At 36.9% G+C, this 14,948-nt stretch overlaps 1 protein-coding gene across 1 annotated transcript in view; it reads left to right on the top strand.

The window, feature by feature from the left end:
- The window catches only part of LOC111156682, a 181,648-nt gene that overhangs the window by 95,051 nt on the left and 71,649 nt on the right, over window positions 1-14,948 (top strand). The window contains exon 8 of the mRNA XM_022517711.1: window positions 6,394-6,518. Coding sequence (XP_022373419.1) covers window positions 6,394-6,518 — 125 coding nt within the window. The remainder of the gene's footprint in view (window positions 1-6,393; window positions 6,519-14,948) is intronic.

Genomic DNA, 14,948 nt, shown 5'->3' with positions numbered 1-14,948 from the left:
GAACTAGAGGGTATCATGCTTAGCGAAATAAGTCAATTGGAGAAAGCAACTATCATATGATATTCCTGATATGAGGGAGAGGAGATGCAACATGGGGGGGTTAAGGTGGTAGGAGAAGAGTAAATGAAACAAGGTGGGATTGGGAGGGAGACAAACCATAAGTGACTCTTAATCTCACAAAACAAACTGAGGGTTGATGGGGGGAGGGGGGTTGGGAGAGGGGGGGTGGGATTATGGACATTGGGGAGGGTATGTGCTATGGTGACTGCTGTGAAGCGTGTAAACCTGGCGATTCACAGACCTGTACCCCTGGGGATAAAAATATATTATATGTTTATAAAAAATAAAATTAAAAAAAATAATAGTGAAAGCAAAAAAAAAATTATTGAGGTGTAATTGACATGGCATAGTATAATTAGGTTCAGGTGACAACATAGTGATTTGACATTTGCTATAGTCACCACAGCAAGTCTAGTCACCACTCACCATATGAAGTTGATACAACATTACTAACTATATTCCCCATGCTCTACATTAATCCCTACGACTTAGTTATTTTATAACTGAAAATTTATACTTTTTAATCCTTTTATCTATTTCAGTCACCACCACCCCCACACTGGCAACCTACCATCTGTTCTCTGTATCTATGAGTCTGGGTTTGGTTTTATTTTTTTGTTTGCTTTTTCTTTTTCTTTCTTTCTTTCTTTCTTTCTTTCTTTTTTTTTTTTTTTTTAGATTCAACCTGTAAGTGAAATGAATGCAGTATTTGTTTTTCTCTGTTTGATTTATTTCACTAAGCATAATACCATAAAGGTATTGTTGTTGCAAGTGGCAATGATTTCATTCTTTTTCGTGGCTGAGTCATATTCTGTTATATTTATATATATGTTATATATATGTGTAACTTCTTTATTCATTCATATATATATAGGTGAATATAATATATAATATATAAAATATTCTGTTATATTTATATATGTTATATATAACTTCTTTATTCATTCATATATATAATATATATGAATGTAACATGTAATATATTCATATATATGAATATATATATTCATATATATAATAAATATGAATGTAACATATAATATATATATAAGATATAAAGTAACATAATATATATGAATGTAACATTATATGTATATATTATATAATATACTTCTTTATTCATTCATCTTCTTTATTCATTGATCCATCGATGGACACTTAAGTTGTTTCCATATCTTTGCTATTATAAATAATGCTGCAATGAACATAGGGATGGAGATATCTTTTCAAATTTAGTGTTTTTGTTTTCTCCAGATACAAATCCAGTAGTTGAATTGCTAGATTATATGATACTTATTTATTTTATTAATTAATTAATTAATTTATTTATTTATAGTGAGGTAGAGAGACAGAGAGCAAGAGGTGGGGGTAGAGGCAGAAGGAGAGGGAGAGAGAGAGAGAGAGACTCTTAAGCAGTTTTCACACTCATTGTGGAGCCAGACACAGGGTTCTATCTCATATCTCTGAGATCATGACTTGAGCCAAACAGAAGAGTCAGACACTTAACTGACCAAGCCACCCCGTTCCCCAAATAACTTTATTTTTAATTTTTTGAAGAAGATTTTTTTGTATAGTGACTGCAGCAGTTTACATTCCCAATAGTGCATGAGGATTTACCTTTCTTCACATACTGCCAACACCTGTTTCTTGTTTTGTTTTGTTATTTTGAGAATTGTCATTCCTACAGGTATATGGTAAATCTTCTTGTGATGCATTTCCGTGTTGATGAATGATTTTGAGCATGTCTTCATGTCTGTCGCCCATCTCTATATATCTCTTTGGAAAAATCTCTATTCAGATCTGTTGCCCATCTTTTAATTGAATTTGTGCTGTTGTTATTGATTTATATAGATTCTTTTTATATTTTGGATTTAACCCTTTATCAGATATATAATTTACAAATATCTTCTTCCATTTAGTAGGTTGCTTTTTCATTTTGTTGTTTGTTTCCTTCTCTGTGCAGAAACATTTTTAGATTAAGGTGGTGTCATTTATTTATTTTTTCTCTGTTTCCCTTGTTTTTGGAGTCAGATCCAAAAAAGAAAACAAAAATTGCTAAGAACACTGTCAAGGCACTTATCATCTATGTTTTTTCTGGGAGTTTTAAGGTTTTAGATCTCCCTTTCAAGTCTTTAATCTACTTTGAGTTAATTTTTGCATGATGTAGGAAAGTGGTCATGTTTCCATCTTCTGCATGTAGTTATTCAATAATTTCATTATAAAGAGATCATTCTGTCCTCATCATATATTCTTGTCTCCATTTGTTGTAATTTAACTGACTACATATGTGTGCATTTATATCTGGGTTGTTTTGTTCTATTGATCCAAATGTCTGTTGTTATGGCAATACCATACTGTTTGACTTACTAAAGTTTGTAGTATACTTACTACCAGTATACTTACTACTTTACTTACTAAAGTTTGTAGTATACTTTAAAATCAGGGAGCATGATAACTTTGGCTTTGCTCTTTCTTCTCAAAATTGCTATAGATATCTGGGGTCCTTTGTGGTTATATGCAAATTTTAGAATTATTTGTTCTAGTTGTGTGAAAAATGTCATTAGAATTTTAACAGGGATTGCACTGAATCTATAAACTTTGGGTAGTATGGACATTTTAACAATATTTGTTCTTCCGATCTAGGAGCATGGAATATCTTTCCATTTATTTGTGTCATTTTTAATTTCTTTCATCAGTGTCTTATAGTTCATACTGTATCGTCAGTATATAGAAGTGTCTCTCTCTCTCTTTTGATGTGTCCAGACATTCTGTCTTTTGATTGGAGAAGTTAGTCCATTTACATTCAAAGTAATTATTGATAGGTATGTATTTGGTCCCATTTTGTTCATTATTTTCTGGCTGTACTTGTAGTTCTTCTCTATTCCTTTCTTCTCTTTCTCACTTCCTTTGTCATTTGATAACTTTCTGTAGTGTTAAGTTTAAATTCCTTTCTCATTTTCTTTTCTGTATTTATTGTAAGTTTTCACTTTGTTGTTATCAGGAGATTTACCTATTTCACACTAAGTATATAACACTTTATTTTGTTGATAGCAACCTAAATTTAAACATACTCGCAAACTCTACATTTTTATTGACTCCATCATTTTGTGTTTTTGTTGTCACTTTTAATATAGTTCATACAATTTCTTAATCAATTATTGTAATTTTAGTTAACTTTACTACTTCTGTCTTTTAATCTTCTTAGTTTTAGGAGTGATTAATCTATCTTTACCATATATTTACCTTTTCTAGTGATATTTTTACTTCCATATATTTTCTTGTTGTTAATTAGTGCCATTTCTTTTCAGCTTAAAGGAGTCCCTTTGACATTTCTGACAAGATCAATTTAGTTGTGATAACGTACTTTAGCTTTTGCTTATCTGAAAAACTTCATCACTTCTTCAAAACTGAATGATAATCTTCTAGGTAGAGTATTCTTGGATGGAAGTTTTTTTCCCTTGAGCACTTTGAATAGTCATGCCCTCCTTTCTAGCTTTCAAAGTTTTTACTGAAAAAATATCCTGATAGTTTTATGGAGTTGCCCTTGTAAATATCAATTTCGTTTTCTCTTGCTGCTTTTAAGATTCTCTCTTTATCTTTAACTTTGGTATTTTAATTATAATGTGTCTTTGTGTGGTTCTCTTTGGGTCCTTCTTATTTGGAAATTTTGGGATCCCTGGATCTGGGTGTTCGTTTCCTTCCCTCACTTAGGGAAGTTTTCAGTCATTATTTCTTTACATAAGTTTTCTTCCCCTTTCTTTCTCTCTTCCACTTCTGGGACCCCTATGTTGTGAATATTATTGTGCTTGATGTTGTCCAAGAGGTTCCTTAATTATACCAATTATTAAAAATTATGTCTTTCTTTTTGCTACTCCACCTGTGTGAATTCCATTGTTTCTTTTCCAGCTCCCTAACTCATTCTTCTAGTTCATCCAGTTTGCTGTTCAATCCCTTTAGTGTATTTTTCACTTCAGTTCAGCATTCTTTTTCTCTGTGAGTTTTGCTTGGTACTTTCCTGTTTCCTTTCATTGTTGAAGTTCTCACTGTGTTCATCCATTCTCCAGAGTTCAGTGAGCATCTTTATGACTATTACTTTGAATTCTTTGTCAGATGGGTTACTTATGTCTGCGTCATTAAGGTCTTTTACTGTGGTTTTTGTCTTGTTCTTTTGTTTAGAACACATTTCTCTGTTTCATTTTTTTGCTTGACTCTCTGTTTGTCCCTATGTATTGGTGAAATGGCTACCTCTCTCATTCTTGAAGGAATGGCCTTGTGTAGGTGATGATCCTTCTCACTCAACCTTGCCTAAGCTCTTAGTTATCTCCAGGATATGGTTACCTCCAATAAATTGCCTGATTTATTTTGATATGCCCCTACTGTTGAGGGTATGCGAGGACTTGTAAGTGAGATAATCTCATTTAGTACTTCTTCTCAGGCTAATTGGAAGCCAGACCCTCAGGCAACAGCTTTTAAAGTATGTAAATATATATAGTACTGTGGAACCACAGTCATAATCTCTGCTGGCCTCCAGACCAGGAGATATGGAGGTATTCCCTGGATAGCAGTTCCATAACATCAGGACCCCAGACAACTGTAGAACTCTGCTTTGGAGTTCTTATCAAGCTGTAGTGAGGCTAAGCTGGTGGGCAAGGGTGGTGTTCCATGTTTATTTTCCCTGAAGGTGCTTCCTTAGCCTCTATGTATGGGAAACCTAAAGTTTATCCTCCAAGCTGAAACTCCAGGCTAAGCTTCCTTTTTCACAGGAAGACCTGGGTGGTGTTTCAGTCTGCTGTCTGTGTAATGCCCTGGTGATGGTGGCCTGGCAAGAATAAACAGTAGTTAAATTAATGGCTGTCATAATTGGATTTTGTTCTTAAGGTAATCAAATCAGTCAATTTCATATTAAAAGAAGTAGCCTTGGGGAACCTGGTTGTCTCAGTCAGTTAAGTGTAGCACTCTTGGTTTTGGTTTAGGTCATGATCTCGGGACTGTGGGATTTGAGCCCTGCATCAGGCTCTGTACTTAGTGCAGAGTCTGCTTGTCCTTGTCCTTTTCTCTCTGCTCCTCCTCTGCTCTCTCTCTCTCTTTCTCTCAATTAAGTAAGTAAGTAAATAAATAAATAAATAAAAAGGGGGAAAAAAAAGAAGTAGCCTTGTTGACTTCACTAGAGATTTGATGACAGATCTTTTCCACTTAAGTTTCATTCTGTTTCTCCTGGTTACTGCAACCTCTGAATTCAAAGCAACATTTTGCAACTGCAAAATAGTTAACCCTGAAGTCGTGCTAAAACTTGTATGAGCTGGTATCAAAGAATGTCAGGTAACTGTCCTCTTACAAATGATAATTAAATACATTTGAGAAGAATATAAGGAAAAACAAAACAGGAAAAGTTTTAATAAAAGTGTTAGTTATTACTAATAAATGTAGCCATAACTAATATTTATGTTAGTTATGGCTACTTTCCTTTTTTCCATAAACTACTGATTTTCAAATGAATTTTTATTGGCAACATTTTGCAATAAAATCTTACAAAAGACCCTAATATATAAATCAATGGAAGTTGAACTGTTTTGGTGAATAAGGAAGGAAGAGCCCAAATAGGTTAACTGCTCCTACTCTCTACTCCTCATCATCATGGGGCTCCTAAAAATCCTTGGTTAAATGATAGGACTCAGTTTCTCCAATGAGACAATATGTTTGCTAGATACATCATAATAGGTCACATGATTCACTGAAGTTTACTAAATTAGCTCCCGCAGACATTGTATGGTCCTGAGTTTAAATATGTTGTTGAAAGTCACAAGCTATGGAACTAAGAAGCTGTTCGTGGCAAGGCTAGAATGAAGTTTCCTGCTGAAGCAGAGAGCAGAGAAGGAGAAAGACTGACTGAGTCCTAGTGGCCTTTGATTCCTCAGCTACTTCCCTCCTTCTCCATAGGCTGATTGTTCAAACTTTCTTTCAAATTCCTTTTTGCTGAAAGCAGTTTATAATGCATTTTCTTTACTTGAAACCAGTAGTTCTGACAATACAAATACCATGACCTTGTTTTTTTTTCTTTTTTTTTTAATTCCAACAAAATTTATAGAGGCTATTCCATGTGAAATAATGCGAAATTGAACATGACGGTCTGCCAGTAGAGACATGTTGATTCAGTGAGAGAACGTGGAATGTAAAACGATCATTTCAATACAAAAACCATGGCTAGCTATGCTTCTAGATGATCAATGATTCTACAAGTCATTCTGGAGAAAATGTCACTGAAACCAGGTAAACCTTTTATCTGATATCTGCTAATATACTTTATTGTTTTGTTTCCTTAATTTCTTGGATAAGGGAGAAAGTCTGATCGATCACTCAGTGAAGGAAAAATCAGCTGCTTGGAGAACTACAGAAGTTGAGGATTATGCAGAGGATTTATCTTACTTGGAGGAACTGGAAAAGCACAGATTTTCAGTTTGGTAAGTAACTTAGCCTGTCTTTCTATCTTCACATGTAAATCATTGGATTAAACAAATCCTTATTCATCATATTCTTTTACTATTCATTTACTCATCAACTATTGATTGCATGTCTATTACAGGCTTTATGATATGTACCCTGACTTGGGAAAGCTCATAGTCCAATAAAGTATATGGATGCTTAAAAACATCAATGTAATATGATAGTGATATTTTAAAAAAATGCATAAAGTGCTACACACGCAGAGAAGTTGATGGCCAAGTTTCCTTGAAAATGGAGACATGTTCTCATAAAAAGTTTGAGCCAAATCTTGGGGAGAGGAATGCTGTGGAAAAGTGGTGACAGTGTATTGTGGGTAGCATCTGGAGTTGGAGTTGGAAATGTGCTGTAAACCTTAGTTCTCTTAAGATTCAAGCAGATGATAGTTATTGCTCTCTTTACCTGCTGGTGTATATACAGGTGTATCTGTCTCTGCAAGCATACATATAATAAATATTAAAAAAATGCATAAAAGAGTGAGAAATGGAGCCTCTTAGAAGTAATGATTATAAGATTGTGCCATGGTGGGATTCATCAGGGATGGGGAAATGAACACCAGTAAGTGACAGTGTGACACATGGAGTAACCCAGGAAAGAAGAGATCAAGGAGCTATATTCAAAGTCATCCATTCCACAGCACTGCCTCCCTGCCTACCTCAAGATCCTTGCTCTGAATGGTTTCCCCAATGAGCAATTACCAACCTTGTGACTTAGTCCCAAACATGTTCTCTTATTCATTCTTCCATCCCAGAACCACCACTGGGAAGAGATAGTATCAGCTTAAATTTCATTTATCCAGTCACAGTTTTAATAAGTTCTACTGGCTTTAGGTAAATTTCAAAGTAAATATTTTTCACCAATGCTTTCCTGAAGCAACTGAAATGGGGCTCCAGGCTAACTAATGAGTTACGCTCTGAATCAAGAGATGGAAGCCTGTGCTTCAGAAATATCATGTAGGAATGGGAGCCAAGAAGCCCAGAAGATGAAAAATATGCATACTTCTTCTAGAAAGAAAAATAATATACAAGAAATGCTCTAAGTCTAGACTAGGGATTGGCAAGTACAGGTCCCAAGAAAATTCTGTTCTCCATCTGTTTTTTGTAAAAAAACAAAAACGAAAACAAACAAACAAAAAAACTGGAACTGAGGCTTAGCAGTTTGGTTACATATTATCTTTGACTGTTTTTCTGTACAATAACAGAATTGAGCAGTTGACCCAAAAAGTCTAAAATATTTACTATCTAGCTCTTTACCAAAAAAGTTTTTCACTCTTGCTCTACACTGACATAAATATTTCTCTGTTGTTCACTCATGACATGCACATAATTTTTTAGACATTTTTATGGTTGGGATGCCTGGGTGACTCAGTTGGTTAAGCTCCTAATTCTGGCTTGAGTCATGATCTTGGGGTCTTGGGATCGAGCCCCGCATTGGGCTCAGCAGGGAGTTTACTTTCCCTCTCCCCTTATCCCTGGTCGTGCTCTCTTTCTCTGTCTCAAATGGGTAAATAAAATCTTTTTATAAAAAAAAAGGTATTTTGGGGCACCTGGGTGGCTCAGAGGGTTAAGCCTCTGCCTTTGGCTCAGGTTATGATCTCAGGGTCCTGGGATCAAGCCCCACATCGGGCTCTCTGCTCAGCAGGGAGCCTGCTTCCCCCTCTCTCTCTCTGACTGCCTCTCTGCCTACTTGTGATCTTTGTCTGTCAAATAAATAAATAAAGTCTTTTTTTAAAAATGTATTTTTAATGCTTACTGCTTTTATCAGGTTGGGGCTCCTTATGTGTTTTGTTTATCTATTACTGCATAATGAATCTCTGAAGACTGAGTGTCTTGAAACACCAGCCTTTTTATTTGTTCACAGTTCTGTGGGTTGAGAATTCAGGCAAGGACACATCATGGAAGGCTTGTCTCTGCTCCACCATGTTCTGGGGCTTTAGCAAGGTGGCTCCGGTGGTTGGGGTCTGGCTTGAATACTTCTGTTGGGACCATGTGTCTGCGATCTTGGTTCCTGCTCTCACTGTGGTCCTCATTTTCCACATGGGTCTCTCTCTGCTGATGTTTGGGCTTCTTATCAGCATGGTGCCTGGGGTCCAAGTAGCATCTTTCCAAGCACAGAAGGTAGAAAGTACAGATATCTCAAGGTCAAGCCTTCAAAGTTACATGGCAACTCCCACTGTATTCTATTGGTCAAAACAAGCCACAGGGTCAGGCAAAGGAGGAATAGATTCTGCTTCTTGATGTGAGAGCAGAAAGGCAGCATTACAAAACAGCATGCTGGGTTGGAAGATATCGTGTGGCCATCTTTGGAGACATAACCTACCATGTTTTGCTTTATTCATTTCTGAGTACACAGCTCCTAGCGTAGGGCTTAGCAGATATTTGTTGAATATAACAAACAAATTAATAGAAATGAAAGGACGTAGGTGTTATGGATAAACCTGAGGATGGGTTCCAGTTTTGCCGCTGCTTGTAACTGTAAACAATTTGCTTACCCTCTTGGAAGCTATTTTATCCTGTATGAAACTGGGATAATAATACCTGTTCTTGGATACTGTGGTTCTTGTGGAAGTTCAAAGATTATATATAACAATCTAACATGTAGATTTTTCATAAAGGCAATTAATATTATTAACATTAATAATAATAAAATGTGAAGAAAATGTCTTTTCCAAAGGTTAAGATTGAGGCCAAAGGTGATACTGGCAAGATTTCTCATTTCTCACATCTGTCTTTCTTTCTGGCCTTCATACACACCGAGCTCTTTATCACATCAGGGACCTCACTGTTGATGCTTCCTGTATCTGGAATGTTCTCTTCATTCTTAATAGTATAGTTAGTGGCACACACTGCAGGCCTCAGCATCAACTTTGCCTCCTCAGAGAGGGCTTTCCTGACTACCCTACGGAAAGAGGTACCCACCCCTCCTCTAATGATTTACTTCCTTATCACTTTGTTTTCGTCTTTAAAGTACTCATACCAGGGCACCTGGGTGACCCAGTGGGTTAAGCCTCTGCCTTCGGCTCAGGTCATGATCTCAGGGTGCTGGGATCGAGTCCCTCGTCGGGCTCTCTACTCAGCAGGAAATCTGCTCCCCACTCCCCCACCTGCCTTTCTGCCTACTTGTGATCTCTCTCTGTCAAATAAATAAATAAGATCTTTTTAAAAAAATTTAAAAAGGACTCATCCCAGTTTAAATTAATCTTTTAGAGTTATTTCATTTATTTATGATTTATGATTAATGTCTTTTTCACTAAATGGAAGCTGTAGTCAGGAAGGAATCTCTCTTACCTGGTCACTCCTGGGTCTCTAGGCCCTGGTTCTAGAATGCCTGGCTTATAACAGGCAATCAAATATTTACTGAATGAGGGAAGAAAAGGATAAATGAGTGATCTGTCAGCTTCCCCCTCTCTCCCACCACCCTTGGTTGTCATACCTATTTATTTACTTTCAGTCTCTCCCTTCTTTGAAATCACTACCATTAAAAAAGAAAGAAGTAATATGGGATAATTAACCACTATGAACATTTCTTTTTAAACCAGGATTGAGGATATGGGAGCTGCCGAGACTTCTATAAACTTGTGTTTTAACTGGTCTGAGATACAATCTGAACAATTTCCTTGATGTTTTATTAGAGCTGGTAAATCATTTATTGGGGCAGCCTTTACCTAAATCCTCTCCAAATCCCCATAAAATGCATTTAACACAGAATACTGTACGACCCAGCTTCAAAGATATATGTGACATTGTGGGAGAAGTATTTGCTTCAGTGTAGCAAGTTTGAATGTATGCATTTTCTTTCTCTGTTTCCTATATGACCTATCTCACCACATTTCTGTCTTTCCCCTGTTCCTCATTGTAACACGCTGATTTGGGTAAATTTGGTAGATTGCTAAGGCTTCAGTCAATCACAGCTTCCAATATTTTAAAAAGATGTATAGGACCTTTAGCTAGTCAAATGTAAGTTTATTTTGTTTGAAACTGTCAACATATTTTTTTAAAGTTTCCAAAATGTTAAACTGCTAAATTTTCTCAACCAGATACATGCTGGTGTGATGGGATGACTGTCATTTGCTTATATTTTGAGATAACATGATCTATCTAATGTATCCCTCCATACTTTTGTAATATAAGATTTATTTCCAGCATCAATCATTTGGATGCACAGTGGTTGGTTCTGTTCTATGCTCCCATAACACCCTGCACATTTTCTTTGTGCCCCTTGGCCCATGGTGAGGTGTTCCATAGTCCCTTTCTTTCATTAGACTGGACACTTAATAAATTTCACAGGGGTAGAAATTAAGTCTCATGTTCTTTCTGGTCTGATCACAATGATTGATAAATTACAAATACTTTAATAAACATTTATTGAATTAATACATGAAAAATAAGAGGAAATAAGAATATTGGCATTCCTGGGGCACCTGGGTGGCTCAGTTGGTTAAGTGTCAGAATCTTGGTTTTGGCTCAGGCCATGATCTCAGGGTCGTGAGACTGAGTTGCAAGTCTGGCTCTATGCTCAGTGCAGGGAGTGTGCTTGAGATTCTCTCCTCCTCCCTCTGCCCCTACCCCCCTCCCTTGAGCATAAGAGCTCTCAAGTGTGCTCTGTCTGTCTCTCTCTAAAATAATTAAATCAGTCTTTAAAAAAAGAAAGAAAGAAATGATGTTAGAAATTACAAGTACAATTGAGACTGTGTTGGGATACAATTACATACATCCATGAGAACATGCATTTCTGTTCAGTTCAAAAAATATATTGTCCACTAGGAGCTTTATTTTTCACTTCATTTCAATTAATTAATTTTTTAATTTATTGATTTATTTTGAGAGAAAGGGAGAGAGAGATAGCATGAATGGGAAGGAGAGGCAGAGGGAGAGAAAGAAACTTAAGCAGGTTCCATGCCCAGTGCAGAGCCCAAGATGGGGTTCAATCTCGGGGCCCGGAGATCATGACCTGAGCCAACATCAAGAATCTCAAGAGTCGGAGGCTTAAGTGACCAAGCCCCACAGGCTCCCCTGGGAGCTTTTTTTTGAAATTTATTTTCCTATGAGGGAAAAGATTTCAATGAGAAAGTTTACAATGTCCATTCAGTTAATTACATAAATGACCACTCATCTGCCTGTGTAGACAGAGCAGTGGAATCTCATTGCCTATGGAGTGAACCAGATTTCCCTGGGTCCTAATGGTTCCCTACCTTAATCTCAGCATAGTAACTTCTTCACAGAAGTAAATCAGATTATGTGTTAAATTCCCCTGGAAGTTAGTGCTAACGACTGCTTCAAGGCAGTGGTTGGAAGAAGTTAACATAGTTTTCAGAGGTACCTGACTCCCAACTGGGGAGAAGGTTCTGTAACAAGACAATCTAAAAATGTTTCCATTACTATTCAAATACAACTAGGTGGGTAAGTGACCAGAGAATCACATACTTTTAGAGCAGGAAGGGGGCTTGGGGATTATTTAGTTCAGCCCTGTCTGTTTATACAAGTATAAAGCTGAGACCTAGAGATGTTAAGTGACTTGCCTTAGGTCATGCAGCTCGTAAGTAATGGAAATGGGACTAGAACCCACTTCCTTTCCACCTTAATCCACTCCCAATTATAAAACATAAATTCTCCCTAGGACTCTGCCAGTCGTTTTATAGTTTCCTGTTTTTATCAATGGCATGGTGCTGTGATATTCATCAGTACTTTGAATAGAAAGTGCTAATTCCTTGGAAAATACATATAATGGATTAATGTCAGTTTTCTTCTGCCATGGGGTGTTGGAGAGAGGGCGGATACTTCCGTGTGTGTAAAATGCACATGCGGCTCTGGCCACACAGGGTGTTCTCATCCAGTCGTTTATGTGGCTGACCTGAGTTTGTGGCTTAGGGAGGGTATGAGTTAACAGTAAACATCACAACAGGAAAGTTATTCTTTAATAAAAGTGATACACTTCCCTTTTTTATAACACACATGTGATTTGATGTTGAAATAAAATGCAGATGCTACTTTGATTGGCGTATTCCCTATTGTGCTTTTCCAAAACACCTTCACATATGGTCTGCCTCATTCCTGAGAAATGACTTGTTGTTTATGTCATACAAACAGAACAGATTGATTTTACAGTGAGTAAGGAGGATGATGAATTGTACGTTGGAGAGAAATCCTTGTCTTGGCAATCTAAACACTTGAAAATAAATGTTGCCTTTTGGAAAAGGCTCTTATGATACACCCATGATCCCTGCCTTTCATGCCCCCTTTCTGGGGTTAAATGGATACACACATGCAGTGTCAGCAGATAGAAAAGGTAGTTACAATAACCTCAAGATATAATTGTTCTTTTCACCATTTAAACATACCTGGGAGACCTAACAGGTCAAGAAATGGTAGCGTTGTCCCAAAGTACCAGCTCCAAACATCTATTTTCAGTGTTGTATCTGTCCTATGACCAGAATAAAACATTTTGCATCTTGGTAAGAGAGTAGTATTATTTCTTTATCAGACAAGTTCATTTTATTTTATTTTATTTTATTTTTAAATATTTTATTTATTTATTCGACAGACAGAGATCATAAGCAGGCAGAGAAGTAGGCAGAGAGATAGGAGGAAGCAGGCTCCCTGCTGAGCAGAGAGCCCGATGTGGGGCTCAATCCCAGGACCCTGGGATCATGACCTGAGCCGAAGGCAGAGGCTTTAACCCACTGAGCCACCCAGGCGCCCCCAAGTTCATTTTAAATATGAAATTTTTACCAGAAGCTTCCTTAGAGGTCTCCAACTTTTATCCCATTAGGATTATCCTGCACAAGACACTGAAAGTGATGTTATGTGCTCACTTCTCTGACAAGAGGTTAGCCATGTCCATTTTTGCAGAATTTTACAGTTTATAAATCCCTTAATCTTATTCCTGTATTTTTTTAAAAATATGGTGCTCAAAACAGCCTTGTGAGATAATATTATGCACCCCACTTTACGAATTATATAAGGGCAAGTCCAAGAAGCTCAGGAAGTTTACTTACCAACAATCAGCTAGCTGGTCTGGACGCTTTCCTTTCCTGTTCTCTTTCCACTATGGCCTCTTCTCTGGCATGTTTCTACTATGGTACTTCCTGGCTAGCCTCCACGTCACATGAGAATTTTGCTTTGTGTATTTTTCAGCTTTTACTGTTTTAAGTTATACCTTACTGGAGTGTCCCTCGGAGGTGGGTGAATGGGAGGTGAAGATAAAATGCTGTGGAGAAGGGGGTTACTAAGTAAGTCAATTCTAGAATGACCCAGCATAGCCAGTCCCTGTGGAGGTACATTCCTGATAGTGATTTATCAACAATCCACATACAATTAGGTACTTTTTGACTGATGTCTTCATCTTATGAGGTATGGCTAAAGCATGATCGTCTATTCCTACCCAGAAGGAACAAATCTTACTGGCTAAGAATATAGGTTCTGAAGCCATAATACCTAAACTCAAGGAAATCAGTCTTATAAATTAGGCTGAGCAAGATTGAGCAAACCTTGACATGTTTCTCAAACTTTTTGTACCTCGGTTTCTGTGAAAATAGTTACATTTTCCCTGTTATCTCAAAGTAGCTGTTTCTATGAAAGCTTTTGTAAGTTGAAATGGAACAAATCGAAAATGCAAATGCCATTAATTTATATGGACTCATCTTTAAGCATTCCCAAAAGCCGAAAATTACCTCTTTTAGGCTTTTCTGATACCTTCAGACACATCTTGCTAACGGATGCACAAAATAAATTGAGAGGAAGCACAGATGCTCACAGCCCCAGTTCAAAGCCATGGTGGCTTGAGGATGAGATGCTGAATATAGCTCCTGGGGAAAGAGCTTGGTGGTACCATCCTTGCTGCTCTGGGAAGGCCTTGCCTCCACTAATGGCTCCCTGCAAAACAAATGCTGAATGCTATTTTCAATTTTCCCTTTTTTCATGAAAGTAAAAATGCTCTTTGGATTTCTTTTGGTTTGCAAAAACAGGACCTAACGTAGGTCTTTAGTAAATGCAAAGTAGCATAACTTGAACTTTCAAATAGTAGGTGATACCTGAGTCTGTAAGATAGAGGATTTGCTTTATTTTAGTGACTTCAAATACATATGTAAAACAAACAACCAACCAAAACAAAACGGAACAGTGTAAATGCTCGGAGAACATAGTAAATGCTCAATAAATGTTAGCTGCTGTTACTGAGGTTCCCTTCTCTCTTCTATCCTTATGCTTTCCAACCCGTATTTAAACTATTCAAATAATGACCTATGTAGGGAAATTAAATATTTGCTAGCAACTAAAAGACCTGCGATGGGAAAACAAAATGTTCAGGGTAGAAAAAAGATACCAGAGGAGTAAACATGTTTGTTTTCCATTGCTGCATCACAAATGACTCAAACTTAGCAGCTTAAAATAATA

Source organism: Enhydra lutris, unplaced genomic scaffold (genome assembly GCF_002288905.1).
Source record: "Enhydra lutris kenyoni isolate GAN:26980312 unplaced genomic scaffold, ASM228890v2 scaffoldscaffold48, whole genome shotgun sequence".
NCBI classification, from domain to species: Eukaryota; Metazoa; Chordata; class Mammalia; order Carnivora; family Mustelidae; genus Enhydra; species Enhydra lutris.
The sequence above is the reverse complement of the archived record's forward strand: the minus strand, read 5'-3'. Positions and strand labels throughout refer to the sequence as shown.